Source organism: Myotis nattereri (assembly GCF_964212035.1).
Source record: "Myotis nattereri genome assembly, chromosome: 2".
NCBI lineage: Eukaryota > Metazoa > Chordata > Mammalia > Chiroptera > Vespertilionidae > Myotis > Myotis nattereri.
In genome coordinates, this window is record NC_138076.1 from 147,131,327 (window position 1) to 147,156,682 (window position 25,356).

Below are 25,356 nucleotides of genomic sequence, written 5' to 3' on the forward strand. Positions count from 1 at the left end.
CTGCCTGTCCAGTGTGGCTCAGTGGTTGAGTATCGACCTATGGAACCAGGAGGTCATGATTCGATTCCTGGTCAGGGCATATGCCCTGGTTTTGGGCTTGACCCCAAGTAGGGTGCATGCAGGAGGGAGCCGATCAATGATTCTCTCTCATCATTGATGTTTCTCTCTCTCTCCTTCTCCCTTCCTCTGTGAAATTATGTGTCATGCCCTTTCACAACTCAGTCTTTTGATGTGTCATTGTTTGGTAAATTGGAACCTGGGCCCCTTCCCATGCTCCAACTTCCCCTCCCACCCCATGGGAATAATAGTGAAGGCCATCTGAATGTGAGATCTTGGGAATCTGGCCAGTAACTTGGTTTAAGAAAGGTCAAAGAGAAACCGCTTGTAGATGTGAGCCTGGATTGTAAACAGGTAGTGTTTTGATCTTACACAGCTTATACACAGATCCCCTCCCCCTGCATGCCCTGTTTTCCTCTGTTGTCTGTACTCTAGAAAACCTTGTGTTGGGAAAGTCTGGGTGGTGACAAAACAATAGTGCTGGCTGGCTGCCCACAGTGGGGCCTGTCCGATGGCCAGATGGGACTTAGCGAGACTGAACCAGTGGCAGCGGGTGCAGCAGTAAGCTTCACCCTTCGACCACCACTGGTGCACTCGAAAGTCCTAATAAACCCGTGTCTTTCACAGCCAGTCTTCTAGGCTATTTATTTGGAATCCACAAACAATACATTGAGGATTTTTGGAACCTCAACACTTTGCATAACAGTTGTCATACCCTCTGGCAGGGAATCCCCTCCATCTTGACTTGGCAAACATTTACTCATCTTCTAATGTTCCACTTAATGTTGTCCGCCAGCTCTTCCTAGATCACCCCGGCAGCCAGTGGCAGAGTCCTCACTGCGCTGCGTCATAACCTTGCCACACATCATAATACATGTGAACGCAGGGTGGTCGGATGGGGATGACTCTAATTGCCTAGTTTTGATGGAGATGGTAATATGAGACACATCAGGAGACTAAAATCAGAATAACACAAATACCCTTCTAGAGGGAATTTGAAACCTGTTACGTAACTCCTGAACTCCTCAGCCAGACCAGAGTTACAAAATGGGGCCAGGGAGGAGAAAACTTTTGCGAGGAGAATAGTGAAGAGTTTCTTAGAAGTGGTAGCCAGACCATGAGTCTCCACTCTAGAGAGGGGACTTGAGAGAGAGAGAGAGAGAGAGAGAGAGAGAGAGAGAGAGAGAGAGAATTATTAGTGCCTAAATCATGCCTAAGAAAGTTAAAGCTGACTTTCATCCTGGAGGCTGTCTCCTGCCCAGGGATTCCAGAAGGCAAGAAAATGCCTGACTCTTTGATGGTAAAACCAGAGAGGTGCTGCTGCACTGAGATCAGCTAGCACTTTCAGGGGTTGTCAAGGCAAGGGAATTTCCCATGGAGCATATGTAGACCACCTGGTGAAACTCTATTAATAGGTTGTCTTGACAATAGGGCTGCCTGGGAGGTAAGAATATCTCAGCAGAAAGAGGTGAGATGCCCAGGAGTTGAGGAAATGAGTGGTAGATTGTTGGAATGAGGCCCCCTCTCCTCCAGTGCAGCACACCTGTCGCCTTTCTCCTTTACAATGTAATGGTACCCCTTCCATGAAGAGGCGGACTACGTTGCCCTACCCTTGGAATCTGAGTGGCCTTTTCACTTTTTTGACCAATAATTGTCACAAAATGACATCATGAGACTTCCTAGGCTAAGCCTTAAGAGAACTTGCAGCTCCTCCTTTTGCTCTCTTGGAGCACTTGTGTCATCAGGCTGTCAGGTGAAAAAGCCTACTGGAGGATTCCGATAGGTCATGCCACAAGCCCAGCCAAGAATCAGCATCAAGTGCCACACATACAAATGAGGCATCACGACTATCCCCCACCTTACCTGTCAACTGACTGCAAACATGAATGAGCCCAGATGGCAGGATGTAGAATAGCATCGCCCAGCTGAGCCCAACACAAATGGTCAGCCACAAATCGTGAATAAATGGTTTTTGGCTTAAACCACTAAGCTTTGTGTTATTTACATTCATGGACAACTGATACAAGCAACTACCTGCACTAGAGATGGATATGCTGGTGTAAGAACTATAAAAAGAGGAGTGCAGCAGGAAACCTCCAAATAGCCCACAAAAGCATCCTACAAGCTGACACTAGTGTTAACCTTCTACCTACCAGACTCACCCAATAACACCAACTTTGGCCATGCCTACACAACCAAACCTATGTTTACATACCTCTCTTCTTCCTGCCTCTAGCTCCACTCCCACACCTGTGTCCTGGTCTGTTCAGGCTGCTATAACAAAGTACCATAGACTGGGTGACTTACACACAACAGGAATTTATTTCTCACAGTTCCAGAGGCTGGAAGTCCAAGATCAGGGTGCCAACAAGGTTGGGCTTTATGAGGGCCCTTTTCTGGGTTGCAGATAGCCATTTTCTCATTTCCTCACATGGTGGAGAGGCTAAGACAGCGGTTCTCAACCTGTGGGTCGCGACCCCTTTGGGTGTCGAACGTCCTTTTCACAGGGGTCCTCTAAAACCATTGGAAAACACATATATCATTACATATTGTTTTTGTGATTAATCACTATGCTTTAATTATGTTCAATTTGTAGCAATGAAATTGGGGGTCACCACACACAACATGAGGAACTGTATTAAAGGGCCGCGGCATTAGGAAGGTTGAGAACCACTGGGCTAAGAGCTCTTTGGCATCTCTTTTATAAGGGCACTAATCCCATTCATGAGGGTTCTACTCTCATGACCCAATTACCTCCCAAAGGCCCCATCTCCTAACACCATCGCTTTGGGGTTTAGGATTTCCACATATAAATTTTGGAGGGTAATTGGGTCAATCAGGCAGGCAGGCATACAAACATTCAGACCATAATTCATCATCTAGATTGGCCAAAACTGGGTTAAAAAACCATCAAAGTAAGAAACGTCTAAACCTGTAAAAATTTTTATGACTTTATTTGAGCCAAACTTACAATTGCCGGAAATAAACTCTCAACAGATTAAGAAAACACTCCAGAAAATGGCAGTTTTACCACTTATTTTATTTTATTATTTATTTTTTATTGATTTCAGAGAGGAAGGGAAAGAGATAGAAACATCAAGGATGAGAGAGAATCATTGATTGGCTACCTCCTGCATGCCCCCTACTGAGGATCGAGCCTGCAACCTGGGCATGTGCCCTTGACCGGAATCAAACCATGGACCCTTAAGTCCACAGGCCGACGCTCTATCCACTGAGCCAAACTAGCCAGGGCTACCACTTATTTTACACATCAGAATCAAAGGGGAAAAGGGAAGGAGGTTACATGAAATTTCCTGGATACAGATTAGGGAGGCAGGGGAAACCTTTGGGATTGAATAAAAAGTAAAATGAATGGAAATACTTTTTTTATTTTTTGTGGGTACAGTCAACAATTAACATGATAACAATAACAATGAGGGGATTTGTGGTCTCTGCTCTGATATTGTGCTTTGAGGGGTCAGGAAAAAAGGAAGTTACCCTTGTTACCAGAGGGGAGCTTGCCTGGTCTCCCCTGGTTGCTGCTGGGGGTGGGGCTCTTACGATATCCTGAGAAAAGGAATTTTCTGAGACTCCCATGGAAGGATGCCATATGGTAAAAGGCTTTATTTCCGTGGAATTACACCCCTGGGTTTCCAAAGTCCCATTTGCCTTAGACCAGTCATAGAAGTGTAGCTGGGGTTTCAGTAGAGCTAAAATCAGAGCCAGTGTCCAGAGCTTCCTTTCCACTGAAAGGGTTAGCTGGCTAGCTTAATTAGGCAGGTTTAGGGAATGAGAAGGGTTCTGTAGGGGAAGAATACATGGATGGGGACTTGAAGACGCCAGGGTGCTTGTCTTACCTGTACAGAGGATAGGGAAACACCACAGGCAGATGGAAACATTTCTGGCCTCAGCAATTAGAACAGCCATAAACCAAGGATAGACAGGGGTATCTCTGGCCTGAGCAATTAAAGGGACCATAAGTTAGACCAACAGTAGCCCTGACCTGAGTAGCTGGGAGAGCTATAAGATAAGGCGTCTCTGCCAGCACAACTGGGAGAAAACCGTAAGATAAATCAAAAGTGACTCCAGCCTAAACAGATAGATGACCAAACGAGGAAAAGTGCAGATGTGGGATCCTGGGAGCTGATTACAGGCCTAAGATCCCATGGTAGAGAAGGAGGGTTTCCAGCCTATTTAGTGTCTCAAGACAAAGAAAGCAGCGGTCACCCTTCTTAGGGGGCCCCCTGCTCACCCAGGAGGGGCAGAGTCTTAGGCTGAGGAACTTAGAGAACACCTTTCTTAGGTGGCCTCTGCCCCTCTGCGCCAAGAGGGACAGAGTTTTAGGCTTATAGAGTTTTAGGCTTATATAGAATTACGGTTTGAGAGGTAGTATGTGCTTGCAATAAAGTTTCTGTACTTTCCACCAACCACCTTTTGTCCGTGGCTTCATTTTTCGAATCCATCTGGACAAGGATCTGGGAAAGAAATCACCCTGCTCAATAAAACAACCCGAATCACCATGTTGGAGTCAGCTCCAGTTCAGGATCAGGCTAGTTACAGTCCATTAGTCCATTGTGTGTGTGGTCCGTGGTCCGCATGGCGGGTGAATGCAAGAGAGCCAAGAGAGCACACCCTGAACAAGAAGAGTCCCAAGAGTCTTGAATGCACAAGAGAGTGAACTCCCCTGTTTAGTGTTATGTATTCCAAATTTTACAGTGGCCACGGCCACTCTGGCCACCCATCTCTGTCCCAGGTGTGACTGACATGCATATATCTTCCCTATGTCACCTCAACTTTACTGGGCACGCATTTATCTTCCCTATGTGGTTCCCTCCCCCAGTGATTTGCAGGGAACATGCCTATAATGTCTGGCCTTCCCTTTGCTCCTTTCTTGTTATTTATAACTAGTTAATTACAATGGTATCACCTAACATTCCATAGGTATGTTATTTTAGATGCAAAAAGACAATAGAAAGGCTCAGTTAAGGTAAAGATAAACCTGTCAGGGAAAACAATAGCCCAGGACATTACTACCTGCCATGAGCTGCCTTTAGGAAGAAAATTTTAATTTCAGACCAGATTGAGATTTTGCTCCTAAGAATGGCAGTTATGTGCCTTATTTTATACATTACTATCAAAGGAGGAAGCTTAAGGGGGTTACATGAAATCTCACTGGTGATAGATTAGGGAGGTGGGATAAAGCAAAACTGAAATTTCTGGGATTGGATAAAAAGTAAAATGAATAGACAAATACTTTTTTTACTTTTGTGGGTATAGGATAGTTAACTGTCAACAATTAACATCTATACTAATAAAAGGGTAATATGCTAATTAGACTGGGAGACCTTCCAGGAGACCTTCTGGACGTCCTTCCAGACAAAGCCATGGTGGCAGGGCCAAAGCAGAGGCAGTTAGGGGCCATCAGGCCAGGAGGGGAGGGCAGTTGGGGGTGATAAGGCCAGCAGGGAGGGAGGCAGTTGGGGGAGAGCAGGCTGGCAGTGGGGGGCAGTTAGGGGCGAGCAGGCCGGCAGGGGAGGGCAGTTGGGGGCAAGCAGGCTGGCAGGGGGGCAGTTGGGGGCAATCAGGCCGGCAAGGGGGGACAGTTGGGGGTGAGAATGCTGGCGGGGGGGGGGGGAGGGCAGTTGGGGGTGAGCAGGCCGGCAGGCAGAGTAGTTAGGGGCAATCAGGCAGGCGAGCAGTTAGGAGCCAGCAGTCCCAGATTGCAAGAGGGATGTCTGACTGCCGGCCCTAAACCGGCAGTCAGACATCCCCTGAGGGGTCCGAGATTGGAGAGGGTGCAGGCCGGGCTGAGGGACACTCCCTCCTGTGCATGAATTTCGTACACGAGGCCACTAATAATAATAATAATAATAACAACAACAACAATGAGGGGAACTGTGGTCTCTGCTATAGTACAGGTTGTGTTTTGAGGGATGGAGAGAAGGGGAGGGGAAAGGAAATGACTTTGCTATTCCAAAGGTCTTAGATGCAAAAAAAGAGGACAGGCTCAGTTAAGGTGAAGACTGACCTTTGTTAGGGAAAAATACAGCCCTAGGACATGACTACACACCATGAACTGTTTTTAGTTAGGACATTTTGTTTTGATTTGTTTTTTTTTAAATATGTTTTTATTGATTTTAGAGAGGAATGGAGAAGAAAAAACATTGGCTGTCTCCTACACACCCTCTACTGGGGATCAGGCCTGTGCCCCTACCAGGAATCAAACCAGTGATCTCTTGAACAATGCTCAACCAACTATTCAGACCATCCATCCTATATGTACTTTAGGTCTCTGAGTTTGCAAGTCCACCATGAAGGCCTCCATTGAGCTTGTCAGGTTTAGTAGATGGCCCTTTTTTTGTCCACACCTGGGAAGATTCTCACCCCCCAACAATCATGGTTTCCTCTGCACAAAGATAAACTTTGTAGGGGTACAGGATGAGTCACCCCAAGATGCACCTCTTGTGGATTATTTTGAGTTAAAGGCAAACTGAGATCCTGCAGGCTCATGAGAAACTTTTACCTCTCTCCCTTAAAGAATTTAAATTAGGGGCTTTGTCCATAAGAGTTATTACCAGAAATAACTTTTAATGACCTAGCTATAGGGCAGGGCAATCTTTTAATTATTGAACATCTGACCTTATTGTCCTTCAAATAATCTACCTCCCTTCTGAAGCCCCAAGTCTCCCTTTCTCATCCTTTTATATGAGACATATATACCTTTTCTGTGTCTGAATCTCATGTATGTGTATGTGTGTGTGTGTCTGACTAATGCATGTGGGGTTCCCATATGTAGGTAATAAATTTGGTAATGTATTTTCTCTTGTTAATCTGCCTCATGTAGATTTAATTATTAAACCACCTGAAAGAATAGAGAAAAAAAGCTTCCCACAACTTACAAGAGAATTTAGATGCTTCCTTTTTTTCTTCTTAAAGCAGTAATAATCAAATAGGACATTCCATTTATTATACTAATCTTTTCACTTTTAATTTTTTATTAAAATAATAAATGCATATAAATGTTAGGTCCAAAACATTTTCACCACTGGATACACCTGTGTAACCACCACCCAGATCAAAAAATATTTTCAGCCCTAACTGGTTTGGATCAGTAGATAGAGCATTGGCTTGCAGACTGAAGGGTCCCAGGTTCGATTCCAGTCAAGGGCATGTACCTTGGTTGCGGGCACATACCCAATAGGGAGTGTGCAGGAGGCAGCTGATTGATGTTTCTAACTCTCTATCCCTCTTCCTTCCTCTCTGTAAAAAATCAATAAAATATATTAAAAACATATTTTCAGCACCTCAGAAGTTCCTCTCATGAAACTTCCATTCATTATTCTCAACCCTAAGGGTTACTGCTATCCTTGAGTTCTAATAGAATAGACGACTTCTACACATTTTTGTTCTTTATATAAATGAAAACACAGTATACACTCTTTTGTGTCTGACTTCTTTTGCTCAACATTATGTTCTGAGACTTATCCATACTGAACGCAGGTGTAGACTGCTCATTCTCATTATTATCTAATCTAATAAAAGACAAACATGCAAATTGACCATACCTTCACTACTCCTTAAGCCCACAAGCCAATCAGAGTGACTATATGCAAATTAACTCAACAAAGATGGCGGCCGGCAGCCACAGAGCTGAAGTGAGCAGGAGGGTTGGTTGATCCAGTGATGGAGGAAGCCAAGCTTCCCAGCTGGCTCTGAGCTCCACTGAAGGCAACAAAGTTTCAATTATAGAAGGTAAATAAATCCCAGTGGCCAGCCTGCAAACAGCCATCAGTCCCTCACCCAGGCTGGCCAGGCACCCCTATGGGGACCCCCACCCTGAACGGGGTGTGACCAGCTTGCAAACACCCATAAGCCCTTCACCCAGGCTAGCCAGGCATCCCAGCAGGACCCCCACCCTGATCCAGGACACCCTTCAGGGCAAACCAGCCAGCCCCCACCCATGCACCAGGCCTCTATCCTATATAACGAAAGGGTAATATGCAAACTGACCCTAACAGCAGAAAGACTGGGAATGACTGGTCACTATAACACACATTGACCACCAGGGGGCAGACGCTCAATGCAGGAGCTGCCCCCTGGGGGTCAGTGCACTCCCACAGGGGGAGTTCTGCTCAGCCACAAGCCAGGCAGACGACTGCCAGTACAGTGGTGGTGGTGGTAGCCTCTTCCGCCTCCTCAGCAGCGCTAAGGATGTCCAACTGCAGTTTAGGCCTGCTCCCCCTGGCAAGTGGACATTCCCCGAGGGCTGCCGGGCTGCCAGAGGGATGTCTGACTGCCAGCTTAGGCCCAATTCCCCAGGGAGCGGGCCTAAACCAGTAGGTGGTCATCCCCCAAGGGGTCCCAGACTGCGAGAGGGCACAGACCAGGCTGAGGAACCCGCCCGCCCCCCAGTGCACAAATTTTTGTGCACCGGGCCTTTAGTATAGTATATCCATTTTGTGAAAATTCTACAATGTATTTATCCAGCATATTGCTGGGTAGTTTCCAGTTTGGGGCCATTATGAAGAGAACTGGTATGAACATTTCTTTCAAGTATATCCCCAGGCATTGAATTAATGGGTCAAAGTATGTACATTCAACCTTAGTAGATACTGCAAAAACACTTTTATAAAGTGGTTGTACCAATTTGTGTTCCCTCCAGCAATATAAGAGTCCTAGCTGTACTACATTTCTTTAAACATTTGGTATCTTGCGGGGTAGTTTTAATTTGCATTTCTCTGATGACTAAAGAAGCACATTTTTGGATGTTTACTGGCTATTTGCATATTCTCTTTTATAAAGTGTCCATTCAGATCTTTTACTCATTTTCCTATTAGGTTGAAAGTCTTTTTAAAAATTGATTTGCAGGTGTTTGTTTTATATTCTAAATAGGAATACTTTGTTGAATACACATGCTGCAAATCTTCTACCTACTCTGTGGGTTGTTTTTTATTCTTAATAGTGTCTTTTTTTTTTTAATTTTATTGATTTTTCACAGAGAGAAAGGGAGAGAGAGATAGAGAGTCAGAAACATCGATGAGAGAGGAACATCGATCAGCTGCCTCCTGCACATCTCCCACTGGGGGATGTGCCCGCAACCCAGGTACACGCCCCCGACCGGAATCGAACCCGGGACCCTTCAGTCCGCAAGCCGACGCTCTATCCACTGAGCCAAACCGGCCTCGGCCTTAATAGTGTCTTTTGATAAACAAATTATTAACTTTAATAAACTCCAACTTTTTTCATTCTGATTAACATTTTGTGTTCCATTTAAGAAATCATTGTCCCTACCCTAAATTCACAAAGTTGTTGTTTTCTCAAAAACGTTATTGTTTAATCTTTCACATTTAAATCTGTAATTGATTTTTTTATTATTTTTTTTAATGTATACACACACACACACACACACACACACACACACACACTAGAGGCCCGGTGCACAAAAATTTGTGCACTCAGGGGGTCCTTCAGCCTGGCCTATGCCCTCTCGCAGTCTGGGACCCCTCGGATGATGTCCACCTGCTGGCTTAGGCCCGCTCCCTGGGGGATCAGGCCCAAGCTGGCAGTCAGACATCCCTCTGGCAGCCTGGCAGCCCTCGGGGAATGTCCACTTGCCAGCAGGGAGCAGGCCTAAGTTGCAGTCGGACATCCTTAGCGCTGCTGAGGAGGTGGGAGAGGCTCCCACCACCACCACTGTACTGGCAGTCGTCAGCCTGGCTTGTGGCTGAGCAGAGCACCCCCTGTGGGAGCGCACTGACCACCAGGGGGCAGCTCCTGCATTGAGCGTCTGCCCCCTGGTGGTCACGTGTGTCATAGTGACCAGTCATTCCCAGTCATTCCCAGTCTTTCTGCTGTTAGGGTCAGTTTGCATATTACCCTTTCGTTATATAGGATAGAGGCCTGGTGCATGGGTGGGGGCTGGCTGGTTTGCCCTGAAGGGTGTCCCGGATCGGGGTGGGGGTCCCACTGGGGGGTGCCTGGCCAGCCTGGGTGAGGGGCTGATGGCTGTTTGCAGCTGGTCACACCCCCTTCAGGGTGGGGGTCCCCACTGGGGTTCCTGGCCAGCCTGGGTGAGGAGCTGATGGCTGTTTATAGGCTGGTCAAGTCCCCCCCCTTCCAGTGGGGACCCTCACTCTATGGAGGTTTGGCCAGCCTGGGTGAGGGCTGATGGCTGTTTTCAGGCTGGCCACACCCCCTTTAGGGTGGGGGGTCCCCCCTGGGGTGCCTGGCCAGTCTGGGTGATGGGCTGAGGGCCGTTTTCAGGCTGGCCAAGCCCCCCGGCGACAGAAGCTCCCAGCCTTTCCTTTTTTTCTTTTTCTTTTTTTAATTCTGGGATTTATTTACCTTCTATAATTGAAACTTTGTAGCCCTGAGAGGAGCTCAGAGCTGGCCAAGGCAGGTGGGAGGGAAGCCTCCTGCTTGCTCCAGATCCGTTGTCACAACCAGCTAAAAGCAGGTATCTGGGGTTTATTTATCTTCTATAATTGAAACTTTGTTGCTTTGAGTGGAGCTCAGAGCCGGCCGGGAAGCTTGGCTTCCTCCATCACCTGGGCAACCAAGCCTCCTGCTTGCTCCAGCTCTGTGGCTGCCGGCCGCCATCTTGGTTGGGTTAATTTGCATATAGCCCCTCTGATTGGCTGGTGGGTGTGGCTTAAGGCATAGCAAAGGTACAGTCAATTTGCATGTTTGTCTTTTATTAGTGTAGATATATATGTACACACACATATCCTCCTATCTAATAAAAGAGAAACATGGTAATTAGCGTATGACCGCTACCCTTCCCATTGGCTAATCAGGGCGATATGCAAATTAACTGCCAGCCAAGATGGCGGCCGGCAGCCAGGCAGCTGACGAGAACAGGGAGGCTTGCTTGCTTCAGTGACGAAGGAAGCCAAGCTTCTCCGCCTGCCTTGCCGGCCTCTCAGCTGCACTCTAAGCAACATTGTAACAAATATAGAAGCTAAACAAAACCCCGGGCTTCAGCCAGCAGGACCGCAACACTGTTTCAAATACAGAAGGTAAACAAAGGCCAGAAAACTGCTTTCAGCAGCGGAGGTCTCATAGCTGGAGCCTAGCCTCAGAGCTAAAGCTGGCCCAGAATTTTAAAAAAAAGGAAAAAAGGACAGGTTGGGAGCTTCAGTCACCCGCCAGCCTGAAAATGGCCCTCAGCCCCTCACCCAGGGTGGCCAGGCACCCCAGTGGGGACCCCCACCCTAAAGGGGGTATGACCAGATGCAAACAGCCATCATCCCCTCACCCAGGCTGGCCAGGCACCCAAGCGGGACCCCCACCCTGATCCAGGACACCCTTCAGGGCAAACCAGCCGGTCCCCACAGATGCACCAGGCTTCTATCCTATATAGTAAAAGGGTAATATGGCTCCCAGCACCGGGATCAGCAGAGCAGCGAGGCCTCCCAGCACCGGATCAGCGTGACAGGGGGCAGCGGCCAAATCCCCTGATCGCCCTGCAGCTCTGTGTGTGACAGGGGGCGAGGCCACAACCTCCCTATCTGCCCTGCTCTGTTCGTGACAGGGGGGAGCTCCTCAACCCCCTGATCAGCCCTGCTCTGTGCGTGACAGGGGGGAGCTCCCCAACCCCCTGATCGCCCTGCGGCTGTGTGTGTGACAGGGTGCGGCGCTCCAACTCCCCTATCGGCCCTGCTCTGTGAGTGATGGGGACAGCTCCTCAACCCCCTGATCGGCCCCGCTCTGTGCGTGACAGGGGGGAGCTCCCCAACCCCCTGATGGGCCCTGCTCTGTGTGTGACAGGGTGAAGCTCCTCAACCCCCTGATCGGCCCTGCTCTGTGTGTGACAGGGTACAGAGCCCCAACCACCCTGATGGGCCCTGCTCTGTGCGTGATAGGGGCAGCGCCCCAACTCCCCAATCGGTCCTGCTCTGAGCCCGACCAGGGGCTGCACCTAGGGATTGGGCCTGCCCTCTGCCACCCGGGAGCAGGCCTAAGCCAGCAAGTTGTTATCTCCCGAGGGGTCCCAGACTGCGAGAGGGCACAGGCCGGGCTGAGGGACCCCCCCCCCCTCCCGAGTGCACAAATTTTTGTGCACCGGGCCTCTAGTATATCTATAATAATAAAAGCATAATATGCTAATTAGACCAGATGTCCTTCTGGACGATCTTCCAGACAAAGCCAGGGCTGCAGCCACAGGATCGAGGCAGCCTCGACTGTGAAGGCCTACTCTTGCATGGATTTCGTGCATCAGGCCTCTAGTATATATATAAACATCAATGATGAGAATCATTGATTGGCTGCCTACTGTATGTTCCCCACTGCAACCTGGGCATGTGCCCTTGACCAGAATCGAGCCTGAGATCTTTCAGTTCACAGGCTGATGCTCTATCCACTGAGCCAAACTGGCTAGGGCTAGAATTGATTTTCTATACAATGTGCAAAAGGGGTCAAGATAGAGATTTTTTCCACATATGGATATCAAATGACCCAGCTCCATTTATGGAAAAGATAGCATGTCCCCTCTGTACTGTATAGTGATAAATCAGGTGACCACTTTCCTTCCCAGGCTCCCTTTTAACAAAAATCACTGCATTGCTTAATTACAAAAACAAGAATATTAATTGTAGAAGACATTAAGAATATAATTAAAGCAAAGAAAATGTTAAAACTCTAATAATTCCACCTTCCAGGCCTAATTAACATTGAGTGTATATAAAGCGTGTCCCAAAATTCACGCAAGAAGTAATTTTGATAGAAAACACGGGTTTATAATTAAAAATTGTAAATTTTTTATTGATTCATAAAATATACAGTATAGGGTAATGTATGGAATAGCATAACAGGTAAATGGATTATCATGTCGCGATAGCAAGTACCATTAACTGTTACTGCCTGAGCAGCCGCATTTTTGAAGAATGGTCCGATGACGCCTCCAGCCCAAAATCTGCACCAAACAGTGACACGTTGTGGATGCATTTGTTTCTCAACAATCACTTGTGGATTTTCTGAACCCCAAATTTGATTTGAACCCCATTTTTTGATTGACAATTTCGTCAATTAACCAAGCCATCAAGAGGAAAATGAGCCTCATCGAAATTCAGCCACATTTATGCAAAATGGTCATGGAAAATTTCAACAAAAGAGTGCATATGTGCCAGCAAAGCTGTGGAGGCCATATACCTGATATCCTATTCCATACATAACCGTATACTGTATACTTTATGAATCAATAAAAAAATTTACAATTTTTAATTATAAACCTGTGTTCCCTATCAAAATTACTTCTTGCGTGAATTTTGGGACAACCTATACATCCTGACCTTTTTTAAAAAATTTTTAATTGATTTTTTCAGAGAAAGGAAGGGAGAGGGACAGAGAGATAGAAACACTGATGTGAAAGAAACATCATCAATTGGATGCTTCCTGCCCGCCCCCTACTGGGAATCCAGCCCAAAACCTGGGCATGTGCCCTGAACGGGAATCAAACTGGTACAACCACTGAGCAACACCAGCAGGGCCAGACCTTTTTTTCATGGCTGAATAGCTATGAATATTTTTAAACCAAAATGAAAGCATTCCTTTCAATTCTGATTTTTAAACTATTTTTATTTTACCTTTGATGTCAACAAATATGCATCTAAAATATTTCTAATAGCTAAACAGTATTCCTATTTATTTATTTATTTATTATTTATTTAATTTATTTGTTCCTCCGCCCGCGCCCGCTCCCCTTGGCATTGCTGCCCAACAGTATTCTTTTTTAAATTATACTACCCGAGATATAATTATTTTGAAATTGTCTGGCTTTCTCATAGCATTTCTCATTCATAAGAGGAGAAAAACTTGCCCTGGCTGGTGTGGCTCAGGTGGTCGATTGTTGTCCTGGGCACCGAAAGGTTGCCAGTTCGATTCCTGTTCAGGGCACATATCCAGGTTGTGGGTTATCTGGGTAGGGTTGGGTGTCTATGGGAGGCAACCGATTGGTGTTTCTCTCTCCATCCATCCCTCTAAAATAAAATAAGTAAAATAAAAAATAAAAAAACATACAAAAGCAAACCTTTAAAAAGAAAGAGAAAAACTTTAGATTTACAAATTTTTTTTTGGTCTTTTTTTTTTTTCTTTTAATCCTCACCTGAGGATAATTTTCCATTGATTTTGAGAGAGAGTGGAAAGGAGGGGAGGAGATAGAGAGAGAGAAACATTGATGTGAGAGACAGACATTGATTGGTTGTCTCCCATACGCACCCGGACCAGGGCCGGGAATCGAGCCTGCAACTGAAGTACTTGCCCTTGACCAGAATCGAACCTGGGACTCTTCAGTCGCAGGCTGACGCTCTATCCACTGAGGGCTCTAATCCAGCTAGGGCTCTAAACTTTTTTAAAATAGATTTTTCTTGGATGTAAGCATCCAACTTGAAACTGCAAAATGACAGTAATAAAATTTTATTGATTAAAAAGAAAGTGTGTCAAAATATACCCCAAACAATTACTATGTAGAAATGATTCAAAGTTCTTTGAGAAGGTGGGAGAGGGAGCGAGGTTTGTTGAGGGGAAAGTGGAGGCAAAAGATATTTTAACTTTATCTTTAATGTTCTAATTATTTAAAAAGCAAATTCAGTATATTACTTAAGTAATTAAATATTAATTTAAATAATCCAAACATAAAAAAGAGTTGTCATTACATGTATAAAATAAATTTTGAGAGGGCAAGTCATGATAAATGAAAGAGAATTAACATGTCTAATCTTGGCAGGTAGAATAATTTCAGGAGACTTGCCCTGCCAATACAGCCTTACAATCATTTTCTGACTCATTAGTTCCAAAACCATTAATATTGCATCACATGTATTAAGAAATGTTGGAATCATCACAGTCCTCAAATATTCAGGTACCCGAACTAGTTTTTTATTTTCTTCCAGAAATATGTTCTGATTATCAACTTTCAATGACTTAAAGAAACTTGTTTAGAGTCAAACAACTTAACTTAATAAACATATATTAAAGACCCATATATTTTTCAAATGTTCAGGACCTTCTGGAGTTATAAATACTCCATTAGGAAATTGAATAATTAAGCCGCATAATTGTGTTTACATCTTTAAAGCACATACAATTCATCAAGGATTTGGTGGCTAAGTGTAGTTTTTTCTCACTGTAATAGCCTATTGAGAAAACAGTCTTTTCTCCTCAGGGAAAGAAAGGTATGGAAATCAGATGAGAAATATTTTAAAGTACTTTTAGCAAAATAATCCACACCATATAAAAATCTGTTAGAACACAGTTAATCACAGTAAGGAACAATCTGTTAGAACACAGTTAATCACAGTAAGGAACAAAACTGAAAAGTAGAATTCACTTTTGTTGAGGCTATAATGTAAAGGTGAGCACAACTTAACAGGTATGTCACAGGAAATCATAGCATCCATCGTCCAGTATATTCTAGATTAGCAAATAATTTTCCAGTGACTCTTTGTTTGGTATGCCAATGTAAAGCAGATTACTATACACATTTGAAAGACAGCTAGAAAATACCTTAAAAATATTACATTTGAGACGTATAGTAAGGTGCATATTTTTTAGATATAGGACAGCTTTCTCTTGCTTTTATTTAAAAATATTTTTTTCATGCATTTCAATGGTCATACGAAAAAGATGTTTATCTTGTTTTTATTACTAACCCCGAGGAAGGAAGAACAAATGTGGAATAGGCCTCACAGCCTAGGAATCAAACTATACACCTTTCACAATTGTAAATGGCAAGTAATGGAAGAAGTCCAGGATACTACACTTATTCAGACTTCCACACACATCAGTTTAAACCACATAAAATGGATGTAACATTTGGGCAACTGGCACAGTGGCATTTCTCTGGCACAGCTGAGAACCATTTTTAAATTGTATGACTTTTAGTCCCCACACTAGTTTAAACAAACAAAACAAAATTTATATCTACCATGTAGAAACTTTCAGTTCAACATATTAGCTTTCAGATCAACATATGCCAATATACAGGGGCATTGTGGTTTCACTGCTCAAGAAGCTCCATTCAGCAGAAGAAAAAATGGGTAAGTTCTACGTACTCTTGTCTTTCACTGGAACGTGTTAACTGATGAGAGGAAAAATGTAGAATTCCATCACAAGGGAATACGAGAGGTGCTGGCATTATCCCTTTGCCATTATAATTCTTCTTCTTAGGATGAAACTTGGGATTGCAAATTTAGCTGAATTTACCACAGTTTCAACCTTCGTAAATGAGATAAAGTTCACAACCTGGGCCAGAAACCCCAAGCAGCTGTTGGGAGCAAGAGAGCAATAAGGACAGAAGAAAACAGATTTACCGCATTGTTATCAAGAATTGGTTTCCCTGCTATGTGCTTCGCCTCATCCGTTGGGCTGTTGACCACCATGCCAGTGTTTTCATCCAAACCTAGAGTGAAAAGAAGCCACGTGAGGTCCAAAACCCAAATGACTTGATAAAAAGCACCCTTTTTCCTCCAAAGGAAATAATCTTTGAAAGATCAGGAGTCACTTATAAAATGACTTTAGTGGATCATCTATACGGTGAGAGAAATGGAACCCTTTATTACAAAAGGCCTCTTTGAATAAATGGGTTTCAGCACCCCTCAATACTGTTTTCTCAACACTGCTAGAGTTCATTCAGAAGTAGAAAAGAGAATATGAAAAGCAGAAATGCCATGAAACTGGCAGAGTGGGCCTGCCTTCCTAGTGGTTCTCCTCCAAGACCAGTCTCTAAGGCCCCTGAGAGTAGAGGTCATGTCAGCAGCCTCTGCAATGGATGCCCAGGACCCAGCATGGTGCCAGCACAAAGGAAGCATGCCAAGATTTACTGAATGAATTAACCTGTCCACAGCCCACAACTGTTTTTCAACCTACCCAATATGATCAGAAACGTGTCTAGTTAGGGCCCAGTTTAGAATAAAACTCTTTAAAAAAACTTGTTTGTGTGCGTGTGTGAGTACAATAATTGAGCCCTCAGTGTGAATTAAAATCAGATTGATTCCTCCTTAGCATCGAGATGAGACTGAAAAAACAGCACAAACATTCTGATTGGTTGTGAGGGGAGCGCAAGGGCAAGCAGATTATATTGAGGCATGAGAATTGGGAGGACGGTACTCAGGGGAACTTTCTCCAGACTCCCAGCCTCTTCATTATATGAATCAAAGGAGAAAACGCAGTTGACTAGCATGTGGAGCAAATATACTCCTAACAAAATATGTCAGTGCACTGACATGACGGAAGAGCCTCCGAACAAACCACAGAAACCTTTTGGGAAAACTGCCTCTCCCACATATCTTAAGTGGGGCTAAAAACTCAGTAGGGAGGAAAGCAAGCACAACGTCACAGTAGAAAAGGTCACATGTGTAGTTAGATTAGTACAATAATTGTCTCTCAAATGGACTTAGAAAACAAGTGAAAGCAAATCCCATTCTGCTTTCCCGGGATTAAGTAAAGTCCCATTAGCAAAATGATCTGTTTCCTGCACTGTCATATCCTCCCCACACAGCTTCTACTCCTTGTTCTGCAGGACTAATTCTCTTTCAATGAGCTTAACAAAAAAGAGTAAGAAAATCAAAATCATAGAACAGACTTTGCCTTATCATTCCTGGTCTCTAAACTCCTGGTGTCTTTAGGGTTGTTTTCATTGTCATATCCTTTTATTTTCCGTATTTCTTTCCCATTTCTTTAATACACCAGTAAGTTGCAGTTATAAGTAATGTTCTTACCTGTATATTGCATTGTAGCTCCTAAATATGAGTCTACAATTGATCCTAGTAATCCAGCCAGACCCCCAAATGCAATAATTGGCCACTGGGGAGCAGAAATGTCCAAATCATTAACAAAAACCAACTGTGTGAGGAAGTAGGCAACGCCCACAAAGGTGCCACCAAGGAGACTGGAAACAAGGCCCACTATCGTAACCCCTCCATTGGTCCCTGAAGAAGAAACATGGATAAAATCATCTAGTTAACAATCAGCAAACAATAAAGTCAAGGAAAGCAAAAAATTTTGGTGCCTATCCACTCAAGAGTAATTTAAAGACAGGGCTCTCTTTGATTTAATCCAAAGATCCTAAGACCATAGCCTACTTAGAAAACAGTCTTTTCTCCTCAATAACTATTGACACTCTAAGCAGTGAAGTAGAATGGTTCAGTGGAGCTAGACTGCCCGGCTTCAATCTTAGTTCTGCTGTGACTGTAGTGAAGGTACCTGACTTCTCTATTCCTTAATTTCCTTGTTTGTAGGATAGAAATAATCAAAAAACCAATTCATATGGTTATTAAGAGTACTTAATGGTAATTCATGTAGATCAATGCCTTGCATATAGTAGGGACTCAAATACGTCATCAGCCGTTCTCAACCTGTGGGTCGCGACCCCTTTAGCAGTCGAACGACCCTTTCACAGGGGTCGCCTAAGACCATCCTGCATATCAGATATTTACATTACAATTCATAACAGTAGCAAAATTACAGTTATGAAGTAGCAACGAAAATAATTTTATGGTTGGGGGTCACAACATGAGGAACTGTTTTAAAGGGCCAGAAGGTTGAGAACCACTGCGTTAGCTGTTCATAATGATAATGATGAAGAAAAAGAAGAAAAGGAGAGAAGGAGCAAGAAAAAGAAAAGGAGGAGATAGAAAAGGAGGAAAATAAGACAAGGGAAGAGGAAGAAGGAGAGGACAAGGCAATGACAAAGATGACAAAGAAGTTGTAGTAGCTGGCAACAGCAATGGGAAACGGAGATACACGTGCCAGCACTAACCACATACTAGACCAGTGATGGCGAACCTATGACACGCGTGTCAGAGGTGACACGCGAACTCATTTTTTTGGTTGATTTTTCTTTGTTAAATGGCATTTAAATATACAGAATAAATATCAAAAATATAAGTCTTTGTTTTACTATGGTTGCAAATATCAAACAATTTCTATATGTGACACGGCACCAGAGTTACGTTAGGGTTTTTCAAAATGCTGACACGCCGAGCTCAAAAGGTTCGCCATCACTGTCCTAGACCCTCAAGAAATACTCTATCGTTCCCCACCCCTCCGCCTGCCTTTTCCTTTCTCACTGGTATGTCTGTCAATCAATCTCTATGTTTCTGTATTGTTTTATCTAGGGCTCGCTAACTTACGGCAATTTTCCAATCAAGGAGACTAACAATTCCTCAAAGACTCTTAACGAAGAAACATCTTCTGTTCACTTTTGTTTTTTTAGGAAACTTAAGCAAAGACTCACCAACAGGAACTTTCTCCCACGTGGTTATTAGCCTTGGCGGGCTTCGACTCAGAACAGGGCCAATTTCTGAAGCCCAGGTGTCACCAGCGCAGCAGGCCAGCGCTGCCAAGAGCGACAGACACAGCCAGGAGGCAGAGTGCTGCTGGGAAAAGTCCACTGGGATTTCCCCGGGGCCACTTTCTATCATGTACAGCAGGGCCAGCTCTGTGGGTACGGCGCCATTACAGAACACCTGAATCCAGTTCCTCTGCCCGCCTAGCAGCAAGCAAGTAGAAAAAAGGACAAGAAATGATTTCTTCTCAGAAGGAAAATTATGCTGATATAGGAACTTAATTATTTTAACACTTAAGAAAAGAAAAATGACTACAATTTTTTAAGTGACTAAAAGTGGGAAGGTACCTCTGCCCACATTCTATATTGTTTTAGAATAATTAATGAAAGACTTTAGTGCTTCTAAAATTTTGCTCTTACTTGTTATTGTGGTGAAAAAATGATAAATTAAATCAGGCTACTACTTTAATTCTCATATAACATGTATCTATTTCAACAGTCTAAACATGTTTTGATTAAAAGCTTATATGTTAGGGTGAAACAAAGTTACTCTTTGAAATAATGTCAAACATTGTCTGGCCGGTGTAGCTCAGAGGTTGAGCATCAACCCATGAACCAAGAGGTCACGGTTCGATTCCTGGGTCAGGGCCCATGCCCAGGTTTCAGGCTCAATCCCCAGTGAGAGGTATGGAAGAGGCACCCGATTGATGATTCCCATCATTGATGTTTCTCATTCCTCTCTCCCTCTCCCTTCCTCTCTCTGAAATCAATTAAAAATAAAAACATATTAAATAATGTCAAATATAATTCATGTTACCTTCTTTATATTCTGAATCTAGACGCTTCTTTATTGCTCCCTTCCATTTAGTGAGTTTTGAAGAAGAAAGGAAAAACATCAGCAAAGAGGTAAAAAAGCTGAAATTTGCAATAGTTAGGATAAATCCAACTATTAGCCCTGAAAGAAACACATATACACACAGAATTACACTTAATCCATACATTAATACTGTGGAAAAAAAAGAATGGATTTTTCCCTGGTTATTTTCACATTATAACCTGAAATGTACATTTCCATTTTTACCAATTAAGATTACTAAACAGTAAACTAAATGTCAGTTTGGTTAAATTGAGATGTATTTCTTACCATATTCTGACCTCCTTTCACGCAAACTATGCTATGTAAATGTAAAATATTATTTTAGAAACACTTTATAATGGAATTGCAGGGCATAATATGATTTTATTATTAAACAATATGCATTACATATATTATCCTCCTGTATAATAAAAGCCTAATATGAAAATTGTCCCCTTGGGTGGTCGTTCGACCAGGAGACTGGGAGTTCAACCGTTCACTATGACATGCGCTGACCACCAGGGTCGGTGACCAACCTCCCGTGGCACCCAGGTGGGGGGCTGTGACCTCTCACCGGCTACCTGGGGGCAGGGGTGATGGGGACGGAGGTGCGGTGAGAATGTGGGGTGTCTGCCGAGCTAATTCTCATCCTTCTCATTCCCCCTGATACCCCCCTTGGATGCCAGGGCTAACACGCCAGGGAAGCCCCCCGATGCTCAGGTGCCGGGCGCCTGTGAGGAGCTCGCCCGACACCCATGCGGCCTCTTCTGGGACTGTAGGGGCCGGTCAAGCTCCCTGTGGGTTCATGCAGGAGCTGGTCTGCGAGGCCAGCTGGGAGAGAGCATGCTGCCTGCCCGGCTTCCGTGTGGCGCCATTGGACGGCCCAGAGGCCCACGCTGCGCCACAGCCCGCAGCATCCAGCCGCACTCACTGCATCTCCGTGTGGGGACTTGGGTGCCGAGACTCAGGCAGAGGGGGACTCGTGGGGGTCCAGGGGCCCAGGTGCTGCCCAGGGCCCAGAGGTCAGCTGGGTCCTGCCCTTCCACGCCAGATGCTCGTGCTTTGATTGCTGGCTAGGCCTAGGGACTGCACTCATGCACAAATTTCATGCACCGGTCCTCTACAATATAATATTTGGATGGCTAGGCCAAAGAATTTTCAAATTAATTCTGGTTCTCTCAGGGAGGTAAGACTATCAAGTCTTCCAGGTTTCTATTTTTTACATTTTCCTCCCATAGCCTGGCCAGCCAGCCAACCTCCCGTAGTCCCTTCCCCCGGCTGGTCCCTCCCCCTGGTTGGCTGGCCAACCTCCTGTGGTTCCTCCCCCTGGCTGGCTAACCTCCTGTGGTCTCTCCCCCTGGCCAGCCAACCTCTGTGGTCCCTCCCCTGTCCCTTCCACTGGTCAGCAGGCCCCAACTGGCACTGGTCGCCAGCCAGGCCTAGGGACCCCACCTGTGCACGAATTTGTGTACCGGGACTCTAATTAGGAAATAAGAGGAATAATAATTCCTCTCTCACTGGCTTACTGCAAAAATTTAAAAGAGATAATTTTTATAATGTGATTATATTTTCTGGCACGCAGGAGCCCCTTAATAAATGTTAATTAATATCATGGGTAGTGTCTTAACTGGTTTGGCTCAGTGGATAGAGCGTGGGCCTGCAGACTGAAGGGTCCCGGGTTTGATTCTGGTCAAGGGCACATGCCTGGGTTGTGGGCTCCATCCCCAATAGGGGGAGTGGAAGAGGCAGCCGATCAATAATTTTCTTTCACCATTGATGTTTCTATCTCTCTCTCCCTCTCCCTTCCTCTCTGAAATCAATAAAAATATATTTAAAAAACAAAACAAAATAAGGTGCTTCCAAAGCACTAGAAGTCTCAAGGATTATGGCCGACTTCTGGCTGTAAAATACGTAAATTCTGTACCTAATAGATGCCATCTGGGTAAGTAAGAACTGTCTACACACTGTCTACAAATGAGGGCGGGAGTGAAGCTACACCCAAAATTCCAACCAAGGTGATTTAGGTATAATCTTTGGCATTATCAAAATTCTGTAATTTAATAAACTCAAATATAATCAATTGTATCACATGTAATTTCCCTAGAGAAAGATTATGGGAATCAAAAGAAGGCTATTTAGCCCAAAATAAGAACATCCACAAGAGAAAAATTCTGAGATGCTCTAAATTAAATTACAGCGGGCCACAGAGTGGGAGAAAGAGATAAGGGTAATTATCCAGTTAATAGCTGTGGTCCAACTAACAGAAGACCGCACACACTCCTGAATGTATGTTAGAGCTTTGAATGCACTTCCAGAAAGCCATCTAAAAAGAATGGCCAACCTCCAGAGGCCACTGCATCCTGCTTATGAATGAACTTTCCTGACTGTTGCCCACAACCAATCAAAAGTAGCAAATATTTCTTCCTTAAGGACTGAGCACCTATCCTAGAATTGCCCCTGCTTCATCCGCTCTTTCTCGATAGCCAGTGTAAATTCTTTCAAAACAACATACATCTTTATTTTTTTTAAAGATATTTATTTATTTTTTAAAGATATTTTATTGATTCTTACAGGAGGAAGGGAGAGGGACAGAGAGTTAGAAACATTGATGAGAGAGAAACATCTATCAGCTGCCTCCAGCACACCCCCTACTGGAGATGTGCCCGCACCAAGGTACATGCCCTTGACTGGAATCGAACCTGGGACCCTTGAGTCCGCAGGTTGATGCTCTATCCACTGAGCCAAACCAGTTAGGGCAACAACATACATCTTTAAAAGAGCCCCATCAGTTCTCCTAAACAGTAAGTCCATAATGCCCTATTTAATAAGATAAAGACATTTCTGTCTCTCCAATCTGATTTGCTGCTGGTGTTTTGTATTGTATGTCCCAGGACCTGATCTTTTTTCCTGGCTAGCATATGACTCAATAACCCCTTTCTTTCACAAAAGCTTTCGGCCGTGAAGGTTTTTTGTTTAACAACATGAAGGCCTAAAGAACCAGAGGTTGGCAGACTTGTTGAACACTGTACAAGGAAGGAGATCCTTTGATCTGTGGACTTGCATTACTGTTTCTCAGACTTTGTGCTTATCTAAGCAACCTTCTAATTATCTTTTGACTTCTCAAATAACCTGGCTACAAGAATAGGGCTTGCCTGAACAGTGATGTTCACATTCCAGTTGGTCTGGTAGTTCCATATTTTATCAGATGAATAAAGCAGCATTCTGACTCATGTATCAGTCCCTTGCAACAATGAGCAGCATAAACCAGGTTCCTTGGCTCTAGTCAACTCTGGGTACCTGTTAGAACGAGGTTTCCATTTCAGAAAGACTGAACACCAGACCTGAACTATGTTGACTAAAAAGTTGTTAAGGCCCTAGCTGGTTTAACCCAGTGGATAGAGTGTCAGCCTGTGGACTGAAGGGTTCCAGGTTTGATTTCGGTCAAGGACACATGCCTGGGTTGCGGATTTGATTCCCAGTAGGGGGCGTACAGGAAGCAGCCAATCAATGATTCTCTCTTATCATTGACTAGAGGCCCAGTGCATGAAATTTGTGCACTGTGTGTGTGTGTGTGTGTGTGTGTGGGGGGGGGGGGGCCCTCAGCCTGGTCTGTGCTCTCTTGCAGTCCGGGAGCCCTCAGGGGATGGGGAGTGGGCCTAAGCTGGCAGCTGGACACCCTTAACGCTGCTGTGGGCGTGGGAGAGGCTCCCACCACTGCCACTGCACTCACCAGCCATGTGCCTGGTTTCTGGCTGAGCATCACTCCCCCTGAGACGCTCCTGTGTTGAGTGTCTGCCCCCTGGTGGTCAGTGCATGTCATAGTGACTGGTTGTTCTACTGTTTGGTCGATTTGCATGTTAGCCTTTTATTATATAGGATGTTTCTCTCTCCCTTCCTCTCTGAAATCAATAAAAATATACTTAAATCACCAGCGTTTCCTGACAACACCCCCATTTGCTATGCACTTCCAATACACTTACAGCATCTCCTTCAGGGGATTAAATGCCCAAAACCCATCATAGTTATCATTTGTCTTTCCTGACTACAAATGTAAGCTCTCTGACAGTGGGATTTCTACCCATTTTGTTCACTACTAAATCCTAAATGCCCAGAACAGTGCCTGGCATACAGGGAACCCTCACAAAATATTTGTTGAACAACTGAATTAAAAAAAAAAAGGTAAACCATTAAGCCTAATAGTCTTGGTAAGAGAAATTAAATTCAAACTTTCAAGTCAAAAGCCTGATGACATATTGCCCACACTGACATGTTCAAAGGAATATAGTGAATAACTATACTAGACAATATTTCTTTGGAGCAAATCACCTGCACAGTACTTTATAGTTTACAAGCATTTTTCCACATATCCTCCCATGTGATTTATTCCACATTCTAGAAATATTCTCTCAAGGAGACTAGAGCCCTCCACTTTAGTGTTCACTTTAAGCATTGCCTCAATCCCTACTCTCATTCTTCTATCAACATTGAGTATGTGTTCCTATGTCAATAAGGACTCTAAACACCCAGATCCTATGGAAGTTCTGAAACTCTTCTCAATCCTAAGCATGATGGGGAGCATAAGACATTTTTGGGGCTAGCAATCTGAATTAGTCCCAGTAACCTGCTTTCTACTGCACTCTCTTGCTAGCCGATGATTAACTCCATTTGTGAAAGAATGTAGGAGACTAGCAGGAACTCTGTACCTAAATTAATCCCTAATGCACATTCTTGTTAGCCTATAGCCTACTCACTGCCCCTTCTTAATTATCTGGTCCGTCCTTGGTTCCTCCCATGCCAGGTGTCTTCTGGTTATCTGAGTTATGCTGTGCTCAAGGCCGCAAGCTTTCTGCAAGATATCTGCTGAGCACAATAAATCTTTCTCTACCCTGTTTTATTCTCTTTAACCCTTCCAATATATATAAAGTCTCATTGTCCAGGTTGTTCAGGATCTGGATCTTAGGGTCACCTGAACCAGAAGTGCTACTTTAAATAAAGGCTCTTTCCTGAACCTCAAAGTGTCTGACTGTCACTTCTGCGCCAATTTCACAAATTCCATAACAAGCACAGTAAAGGCATACTATGATAAACTTTAGTAAAATTCCTTTGACTATGAATAGTAGTAGTGGAATAAAAACAACAATAACTTACATTTGTAAAACAT

The 25,356-nt window shown here is 44.3% G+C and overlaps 1 protein-coding gene across 2 annotated transcripts in view; it reads right to left on the reverse strand.

Moving 5' to 3' along the window:
* Window positions 1-2,357: 2,357 nt before the first annotated feature.
* Window positions 2,358-25,356, reverse strand: part of TMEM19 (transmembrane protein 19) — a 28,528-nt gene continuing 5,529 nt past the window's right edge. Inside the window, exons 3-7 of one of the 2 annotated variants that reach the window (XM_081084250.1) lie at window positions 20,157-20,294; window positions 19,289-19,543; window positions 17,772-17,981; window positions 16,365-16,453; window positions 2,358-2,571 (exon numbers count right to left, since the gene is read on the reverse strand). In XM_081084250.1, the coding sequence (XP_080940376.1) occupies window positions 2,485-2,571; window positions 16,365-16,453; window positions 17,772-17,981; window positions 19,289-19,543; window positions 20,157-20,294 (779 nt within the window). In that variant the 3' untranslated portion in view covers window positions 2,358-2,484. Of the gene's footprint in view, window positions 2,572-14,155; window positions 16,454-17,771; window positions 17,982-19,288; window positions 19,544-20,156; window positions 20,295-25,356 lie in introns of those variants that run through there. The other variant, XM_081084249.1, reaches the window with a different exon arrangement.